The 10525-nt window shown below is 14.3% G+C and overlaps 1 protein-coding gene across 1 annotated transcript, besides 21 other annotated features; it reads right to left on the bottom strand. All coding sequences in view use genetic code 6, as the record gives it.

Moving 5' to 3' along the window:
* Positions 1 to 1649: 1649 nt before the first annotated feature.
* Positions 1650 to 1682: a microsatellite.
* Positions 1683 to 1889: 207 nt separating this feature from the next.
* Positions 1890 to 1923: a microsatellite.
* A 42-nt stretch (positions 1924 to 1965) lies between these two features.
* Positions 1966 to 1998: a microsatellite.
* A 279-nt stretch (positions 1999 to 2277) lies between these two features.
* Positions 2278 to 2401: a microsatellite.
* Positions 2279 to 2401: a microsatellite.
* Positions 2290 to 2327: a microsatellite.
* Positions 2306 to 2419: a microsatellite.
* Positions 2383 to 2434: a microsatellite.
* Positions 2394 to 2438: a microsatellite.
* Positions 2439 to 3314: 876 nt separating this feature from the next.
* Positions 3315 to 4093, bottom strand: IMG5_085090 (hypothetical protein; the record flags this gene model as incomplete). The annotated part of the gene is made up of 1 exon (XM_004035821.1): positions 3315 to 4093. A coding segment is annotated over one exon (762 nt), but the record flags the coding sequence as incomplete, so codon positions are not given.
* Positions 4094 to 4135: 42 nt separating this feature from the next.
* Positions 4136 to 4174: a microsatellite.
* A 1108-nt stretch (positions 4175 to 5282) lies between these two features.
* Positions 5283 to 5370: a microsatellite.
* Positions 5285 to 5434: a microsatellite.
* Positions 5349 to 5431: a microsatellite.
* Positions 5369 to 5430: a microsatellite.
* Positions 5435 to 7297: 1863 nt separating the features above from the next.
* Positions 7298 to 7346: a microsatellite.
* Positions 7347 to 8832: 1486 nt separating this feature from the next.
* Positions 8833 to 8918: a microsatellite.
* Positions 8919 to 10033: 1115 nt separating this feature from the next.
* Positions 10034 to 10091: a microsatellite.
* A 50-nt stretch (positions 10092 to 10141) lies between these two features.
* Positions 10142 to 10300: a microsatellite.
* Positions 10145 to 10320: a microsatellite.
* Positions 10149 to 10268: a microsatellite.
* A 74-nt stretch (positions 10321 to 10394) lies between the features above and the next one.
* Positions 10395 to 10423: a microsatellite.
* Positions 10424 to 10525: the final 102 nt, after the last annotated feature.

Here is a 10525-nt window from a genome sequence, read left to right as displayed (position 1 = left end):
CTACATAGATAAAAATAGCATTTTTAATGTATTTACTTTCATCAGCATTAACATATAGATTTGTAAAAAATTTAATCCCAATAGTAAAAGAATATTCAATTAAAGCAGGATTAAAAGGAAAAGATATAAATAAAAAGGTACTCCTGGCGGAGAAATAGACATTCCAGAAAGCTTAGGAATAGTTCCAGCTATGATATTTATAACTTTTAGTATGTTAGGAATATTATATGTAAAAATTAATTACGAGGATCTTGTTTTGGAGCATACAGCAGGAATTTTATCGATTTTATTTTGCACTTTCCTTGGTTTTTGTGACGATGTATTTGATTTACCTTGGAGATATAAGATGTTATTACCTAATTTAGCTTGTTTACCAATTTTAGTTGCATATAAAGGTGTTACTCATGTAGTAGTACCGATTTAATTGAGAGGTTTTTTGGGTGATTATGTAGATTTAGGATTAATTTATTTTTTATACATGATGTGCGTGGCTACTTTTTGTTCTAATTCAATTAATATTTACGCCGGAATAAATGGGTTGGAAGTTAGCCAAAGTTTAATAATTAGTTGCTGTGTATTAATTCATAATGTCATTGAAATGTAATTTTTTGATGATAAAAATATTCAATCAAGACATGTTTCAGTTATTATAATTTTGCCGTATATTTTTACGACTTTAGCTTTATATTAATTTAATAAGTTTCCTTCAGAAGTTTTTGTTGGGGATACTTTCTGTTATTGGAGTGGAATGGTTTTTGCCACAGTGGGTATTTTGGGACACTTTTCGAAAACTTTATTATTATTTTTTATACCGTAAATTGCTAATTTTGTATATTCTTTGCCGTAGTTGTTGAAAATTGTGGAGTGTCCGAGACATAGATTGCCTTTTTATGATAAAGAAAAAGGTAAATTGGTGAAAATTAAAAGCAATCTAAACCTTATTAATCTCTATTTGTGGATTAGGGGACCTTTGGGGGAAAAGTAATTATGTTAAGAGCTTGTTTTATTGCAAATATTTTGCTCCTTTTTGGGATTTTTAGTTAGATATTATGGGGCTCATTTGATTTTTTGAATATGTTAATTAAATAAAAATACATCCTTTCCTTTTTTTTTTTTTTTTTTTTTTTTGATTAATAAATTAAATATATAATTTTTTCTTATTCATACAAAACAAATTATATATAAAATATATACTTCGTTTAACAAAAAAATATGAATAATTGATTTTTCAATAAACATAATATTGGTTTTAATAATCTGAAAGTGAATTCAAAAACACCATATCAGGCAAAAAGCAATTAAAATGAAATTAAAAAAATCTCAAAAATAATAATCATTTAAAAAATATATTACTTAATAATTATATGAAAGGGCATATCAAATTTAGAATATAGAATATGTCATTCAAATTTAAACATCAAATGACATTCAAATATCAAACAGTATAAACGAAATGTTTGACTTAATTGGCCCTAAATATATAATTATGAAAATAATTTAAATTAAATATAACAAACTTAAAAAAAGAGATAAAAAAATAATCTTCTGAAACCTTATATATATTAATACGCTATATAAGATAATATATTAAAATAATTATACATTCTAAAATAATAATCAAACCAAAGTAAATTATGTGAATTAAAAGTTATTATATAAAATAATATTATATAATAATATTAGAAAAAAAAAAATTAATTAATAATAAAAGTATTGATGAAAAGAAAGTCATATAAAATACTTTTGGAAATTATAAACCAAAAAAAGATAATTAATTTAGATTAAGAAATATTATTGGATTTGTATTAATAAAGGAGAAAAAAAAATCAAATAAAATAAAATTATTTATTAAGAAATATGAAATTAATAATATAAATTAATATTAATATATTTATATTTAAAAAATTTATATTATTAAAAATTAAGTCTGAAAAATTAAAATATTAAAAAGTTTCAAAATAAATATTTAAAAATAATTAATTTTAAATATAATTAATTATCAAATAATTTATAATAAAAAAAATTAATTTAGAAAAAAATTTAAATTTTATATATATTTAAAAATGAAAACTATAGTATATATTGTGTATAATTTATAAAAAATACTTATAAATAGATGTTAGTATATATTTCGATAAAAGTAATTTAATAAAAATAGTAAGTGTTATTTTTATGTATAAATAAGTATAATTTAAAATTAGAAATATGTGAATTAAAAAATAAATATAAAAATATATAGAAATTTATAATATAAATGTATATATAAAAATCAATTAAATATATTAATTTTATATATATATATATATTATATATATATATTATAATATTTTAATATTATATAATATTTATTTTTTAATTATTTTTATTTATTATATAATAATATTTATATTATATTATTTTTTCTTATTTTTTTTTATTTTTTTATATATTTATTTTATAATATTGTTTAGTTATTTCTAATGAGAATTTCGATTTATTTCTGATTTATAAGTTTTATGAATATTAATTATATTAATATTATATTTTATATTACATATAAAAAATCTTTTAATATTAAATTTCTATAAACTAATGTTTTATTATTATTTATTTATAAATTTGTTATAATTTATTATAAAATAATATTATTTAATAATTATAATATTTAAAGAAATTTTTAAATATTAAATTTAATTATTCATTATTTTTTTATATATACTTTAAAAAATTAGAGATAAGCATTTATTATTTTAGGGTTTAAAAAAACGTATAACTTGATATTCAGTTATTTTTTTTGTTTTATATTTGATTTTTTTTGATAAATTTATAAATATAAAATAAAACAATTTATTTTGTCATAATTTACGATTAAAATTAAATATTTTAAAAGATTAATTATTAAAATGTGATTTTATAATCTAAATTTAAATAAGAGTAAAAAACGGATGTTTTTTAGTATAATTTTCTTATATAGTAAATTTTATATAAACTTTTATGTATAAAATATTTCGATTTTCAACTTTTTTAATTATGAAAAAATTTTAAAAATTATTTAATTAAAAAAAAGGAGTCGTTGAGTTATAAAAAATATGAAGATATTTTTTTTTTTATTTTTTAAGGATTTTTAGAAAATTAAATAAGTTTTAGTATTAAGAAATTAAGATAAAAAATTTATAAAATGTATGTTTTAAGTTTATTATAATAATTTATTAAAAAAACTAACTTTTATTTTATTATAAAATTTATTAGATAGAAAATAATATATATATATATATAAGAAAATACATATATTTAATTTTTTTTTTAAATATAAAATAATAAATGCTTAATTTGGTAAAATATAATTATTTTCAATTTTTTTCAATAATAAAAGTAACATATACCTAAACTTCAATTTTTGACTAAGATCCACTAAGTTAAGTAGAAACAGCAGAATCAGCTTCAGAAGCAGAATATGCACGATTATTTCTATCACTTTTTTAAGGTTACGTATATTTATTATCTTCTACTATTTCAATAGATTTAATTGATAAAATTTTATGATTAATAGCTTTAAGGGCGCTTTCAGCTTTAAATTAAGAATTTTATATTGCGCTTTCAATCAATGATTATTAAGAATCCTTAATATTTTATTAATTAGGCGTAAATTAAACAAAGTCAACTGCAGTCATTCCATTAGATATTCCGATATCAATAACCTATCCTGCAAGCTCAATCTAATCAGATTATACTTAAATTGAGTTTGTTACTTTATATCCTTCAAAAATCTAATTATCTTATTAAGTTTATTTATCATATACATATTTGTATTTAGGTTGTACAGAAAATTCGCTTGTAGATATAACTAATTTTTAAATTTTTTTCAATTATTTTTAAACTTCAGTTATAATTTCATTATTTATTTATAAAGATTTAGTAGCTGTTTTTTCTAATGTTTCTAATGTAAATTAAACTACAAAAGATGTATCATTCAAAGTTTTAGATGCTTATCCTTTTACACGAAATGGTTCAGGTAATAAATATTTTTATTCTAGGCATGAGCAATCTTCATTTTATTATTTATTATTTTTTTAAAAATAGGTTTATTATGACAATTGAATTATTATCAATAATAAGAATATATTTTATAAAAATTTAGACATTTTTTTTTTATGTGATTTTTAATTTCTTTTTATTTTATAATTTACTTTTTATTAATTTTTTTTTTTTTATTATATGATTAATTTTCTATTTTATAATTTTATTCATTAAATTATTAATCCATTATAATCCACAACAATTTATTTTAATTTTTAATAGATAACATATAGAAAAATTGATGCAAAAAACCAAATATTTTTTGGTTAAAAGTAATTTATAGATATATATAAAATATTTAATTTTATTTAATAAAAATTATCAAATTATTCTTATTTTTAATATATATTTATTTATATGGAATTATTTTTAATTATAATATTATTTTTTTTATAGATTTAATTTAATAAATAAATTATTTCAAAGGAAAAAAGAAAGAAAATATCTTTGTAAGAAATATGTTAATATTTTACAATCTAAATTTTTAGGAGATTTATATTATTCAAAAATTAGAATTTTTTTTTTTTTTTTTTAAGAAATAAAATAATCATATAATATTAAATAAAATAAATATAATTTTTTTAATTTATAAATTTTAGGAATTATTTTATCATTTTTATATTCAAATTTTATCAATAATAAAATATCATATACATAAACTTCAATTTTAGACTAAGATCTATAATTATATTAGGAATCCTAGAATATTTTAAATAAGCGAAATTTGTATATTCATTATATTTACTTATTTAAGTTTATATAAATATTAAATATTTATAAAATTTTAATAGATTTAATTAATATAATTTAAGAATAAATAGCTTAAAAAGCATATTAAGCTTTAATTTAATAATATTGTATTAAAATATCAATTAAATATTGTTAAATACTAAAATATATTATTAATAAATAAATATAAAAAGAAGTAAGTTGATATAATATATTTTTAATATATAATTAGAACTAAAATTATATTTATTTCATTACATTACAAGTTTTATAATGTAATTTAAATAATAAATAATCAATATTATAAAATTTAATGGAATATTATATTAATTCAATATGAATATTTATTTAATATTATATTATTATAATAATAAAAATAAATTTTGTAATATTAGAATAAAAATATGATAGTTTTTAAAAATAAAAATAATAATATAAAACTATATTTAATAAACTAAGAGAATATAATTAAATTATATTTTAATTTTTTATTTTTTAAATAATTAAATTAATATTATATATAAAAATTAAAAATAATATAATTATTTATAATACAAAAAATAAAAACAAATAAATAATTTATAAAAATATATATAAAAAAAAAATATTTAATAAAATATTATATATATAAAAAAAAAATATATAATTATTTAATTACATTTACTGTATTTTATTTTTTTTATTATTAATATATATAAAAAATAAAAAATAGATATATATAAAAATATATTTATCAAAATATAAATAAAAATATTTAATTTTTTTTTTCTTTTTTATAAATTTAATTTATATTTATCTATATTATAAATTTATTTAAAATATCTTTTTTCTTATCTTTATAACTTTATTATTTTTTATATATATATTCCATATTTTTTAACTTAATAAAAATTAAATTATTTAAAAAATTTCATCTTTCTTTTCAATTATATTCATGCTAACCATTTAAATATTTTTATTAAATTAATTTATATCATAATTTATTTATGAATCGAAATATTTAAAAAACCTATTTTTCTTTAACTTTTTTTTCTAAACTTAAATATTTATATTTTTGTTTTTAAATATGTTATATAAATACTTTATTTTATATTATAATGTTATAATTCTTATTAATATAATAGGTTTTAACTTTATATTTTCCTTCAAAAACTTACTGAATTAAATTAAAAGTTAAATCGAAATTATTTAAACAACTTCATTTTTATCCAAAAAATAAAGACCAATTAAATCTTAATACAAAATCTTTTTATAATATAAAAAAACTTAATTTTAATAGCTTATTACTACATAATCTTCAAAATAGATTTAAACTAATAACTTTTCTTAAAAGCCTTCCAATATGTTTATGTAAAAACATACTAAGTATTTATAAAATAAAAAAAAATTTATGAATATTTTAAAAAAAAATCTTCCTAATTTTTTTTTCCATTTAAATCATTGGCTTCACTTAATAAATTCACAAAAATTACTTTTTTATATAAATAAATAAATGATTTTTTACATATATAATCATTTATTTCTTTCATAATTTATTAATTTTGAAACGGCATCCATATCTAATGATTTAAAAACAGGAAAAATTAATACATAAAATTATTTATCTGTATCATTTAAAGCCATTTCTTGGAAATTAGATTTGTCGAAATTCTTGTTACTATAAATGTTAATAATATAATCATAAAGACTCATTTATAATAAAAACTATTATTAATATCATATATATATATTAAATTATTTATGTTTTGTATAAGCTTATTTTTTTAATTTTATAAATTTAAGCGAATTTCAAGATTCTAATAAATATGTATTTATATTCTTCATTTTTAGTATATAAATAGACCTGTAAAAAAAATTAATTAAATTATATATTATTTACTTTTAAAGAGGTACAAATCCAAAAATTTCAACTTTAAACTTTACTAAATTATTTAATCCTTATATACTGCATTTTTAGGTGTATGAAACCAAATAAGAGTAAAAATAGTATTTTTTTAGTATAATTTTGTTATATATTAGTTGTGGGGGGAGGGGGGTGGAAGTTATGGATTCTGTGAGATTTAGGAAGAAAAGATTACGAATTGATTATCTTTTAGGTTTTCTTATTAGGAGTTTTTGGAGATATTAGAAGTTTTTTTTAAGGAATAATAAGAAAGGTTTTATAGGATTTTATAGTTTAGACACGTTTGAAAAGGGATTACATTAGATGATTTTGGGGATATAAGGGGATTTTCGAAAAGAGAAAAATAATTTGTTTTTTAAAGGAGTAGTAGTGTGTGTTTATTTACTGGAAGAAAAAAAAAAAATGAAAATAATTAAAAAATCATAAGTTTTAGAATTTGAAAATTTAAAGGGTTTTAGAAAAGTTGTTTTTAAGAAAGAAAAAAATTAAATTGGCATTTGCTTTATTAAAATTTTTAAATAGAAAATTGTTTGATTTTAACCTATTTTTAGAATTAAAAATACATAAATTATTTAAATTAGAAAAAAATCTTAATATTAAAAAATAAAGATTTTTTGTTTTTGAATATATATATTTTTTGTTTGAAATAATCTTTTTTTAATAAAAAGTATTTTTTTTATTAAAAAGTTTTATTATTCTTATTTTTAAATAAAAATAAATCTAAAAATAATTATAATATTTAATAAAAAATATTTTTTTTTTTTTTTTTAATAATAATAATAAAAGAAACCATTAAATTAAACAAAATTAAATCAAATTTAAATAATAATTATTAAAATGGTTTAAATATATTGATAATTAACTCATTTAAATAAAAATAAGACTTGAATTATGCTAATATAAAATCCATACTAAATCTTAAAGTACAAATTTTGAAGATTAATTAAAAATTTTCAAAGAAATATAAAATGAAAAATAGCCATTTGAAGGACAACCCAATTTGAATTATATTGTTTTTAATAAATGTAAGATTTATGAATTTAATTTATTCCAGAAAATAAAATGAGTTGAATTTTTATATTTTTTGCAATTCCTATATAATGAAATTTCGGTAAGTAAGCTATTGGTATAAAATGATGAAATTTTCTAAAAATACACTAATAAATGTTCTTACTAAAATCGAGAATATATGTAAAATTATATATAATAAATAAGCATTGTTTATTTAAGATTTGCAAAATGAAAGTTCTTAATTTCGTGTACTTAACCAAATAGAAAATATAATGAATTATTTATACGAAATGCTATAAAATATGTCAGAAACATAATATAAATAGATAAAAAAGCAACAATAACAAATATAAAATCATTTAGTTTAAAAGTTAAAAGTAAGTATTATAACTAATGATAATTTAATACATAACTCGTAAACTCTATAAAATAAAACCTTAAACATACTAAATAAATATTACTCGAAAATATGAGATAAAGGTTATACATAACATATAAGTATAAAAAATTATGTCAATAATATTATATTTTTATAATTCATTAAATATTTAATTTCTAATGTAAATTTTGACTTCAGAAATTTATTTTATTTATTCTTATTTAAAACCCAATTATTTAATAAATATTCAAAAAAAATGTATTCTAAAACCAAGCAATTTACTCAATTTAAAAATGCGTTTAAATTTTTAAGCCGTAAACCATTTATGCTATATTATATATTCTTTACAGTAGGCATAATACTAAATGTATGCAAATATATTTAAGATTAACTGAATAATCATTCATTTATTAATTTTAATTTGATTCTTTTATTAACTAATAATGACTTTCATAAAAAAAGTGCATAAAGTGTATAATTTATACATTAATTCTAAATTAAGTTTAGTTTTTAGAAAATAACTTATTATAGGATAAATTGTTTAATATATAAATTCATAAAAAGATATTTATTAGTAAATAAATTTTTATTTTTGAAATAAAAAAAATATATATATATTAATATTAAAAATATATAAAATATTATATGAGATTTTAATATTAATTCTATAATCAAAAATTTACTAAATTTAAGTTCGGAATTAATTAATAAATAATCATTATAAAAATAATAGTTTATTTTTATAAAATAAATAATATATATATATATATATATATTATATGATATATATTTATATGTTTAAATATATTTATTAATATATATTATATTTTAGTATATATACATTTTTATATTTATAAATATTTTTAAACTTAAATATTACTTATTCTTTAGTTTTTTCTAGTTTTGAATAAATTATATACATAATAAGAATTTATCAGTTTACATATTAGTTTTACACTTTATTTAATTCAAATTTTTAATTAATCATTTTTTATTTTATATACAATTACTTATAATTGAAATTCTTTTACTTTTTTTACTAAATTTTAAATTCAATAATCACAATTTTTTTTTCTTTATTTTAATCCTAAATTTATTAAGACTATAAAAATTTTTCTATATTTATTTTTTCATAAAAAAGCTATAATTTCATACTTTTATTAATTTAGAAATTTATATTTGAATTATTTTTTTTTTCTTCATAAATACTTGAATTTCTACTTTCTTAATAAATAAGTAGAAATAAAAAATTCTTTAATTTACTTATTACTATTTAATTTATTAATCCAAATCTTAGCATATTTTACAAAATTTACTTGAATTATATATTATAAGGATTCTTAAGAACTAAAAGCTTATAAATAATTAAATTAAAGCATCATTTCAACAATATTTATTTATTTTTAATATTATTATTATAAAATGAATTATTGCTTAAAACTTAATTAAATATTTCGCATTTTTAGTTTTTAACACACATTAATAAATTGTATTAAACTTTTTTATTCGCTTTATAATTATCTATATTAATTTATAGATATTAAATATAAAAAAAAGTATAAAAAATGTAAACATTAAAAACTGTTTTTATGAATTTAATTTTATAGTTAATAAAAATAAAATAAAATATAATTAATATACTTGTGACAAAAAAACAAAAATTATAAGGTTATTTTATTATCTTAAATTTAAAATTTTAAAAATTATTCGTATTTAAATGCAAAAAATTAAAATATAATTACACAATCAAAATTAAACATGTATTTAAAAAAAAATCAGAAAAAAATTAAAAATATATTTCAAATAAGTTATATAATTTGTTTAAATTAAATTAATAATAAATTTTTTAAAAATAGGTAATTTAAATTTAAAAAACATTTTTGTGTAATAAAAAATATTAATGAAAATATTATACATTTTTTTTAATTTAAATGTATTTATTTATAATATATATTAAAAATAATAATAAAAATTATTATAATTTAAAAAATATAATATAATTAATATGATTTATAAATTAAATATTCAGCTATAAAAAATTAATTTATATATGAAAATTAAAATATTTTATATTATTATTTATTTATTATTTATTTATTTATTTATTTATTTATTTACTTATTTATGTATTTTTATTATTTATTATATTTTTTATTCTTATTTTTTTATTTATATATATTTTTTTTATTTTAATTTTATATATTTTTTTAATTTTTTTATTTAGTAAATTTATTTCATTTATACTTCCTTAAATTTAATCTATATTTATTTATATACTAAATTTTTTACATAAGATAATATGTTTCTTCACAATTGTTTTTTATTATTTTTTTATTATATTTTTTTTTTTAATAAAATGATTTTCATTATCTATTTTTTATATATTTTGTTGATTATTTTTAATTTTATTTTATTTTATTCTTAAATATAATAATATTGTATTCTTA

The sequence above is a fragment of the Ichthyophthirius multifiliis genome, assembly GCF_000220395.1.
Source record: "Ichthyophthirius multifiliis unplaced genomic scaffold scaff_1120509250616, whole genome shotgun sequence".
Classification (NCBI taxonomy): domain Eukaryota; phylum Ciliophora; class Oligohymenophorea; order Hymenostomatida; genus Ichthyophthirius; species Ichthyophthirius multifiliis.
This window is presented reverse-complemented; position numbering and strand designations above follow the sequence as displayed.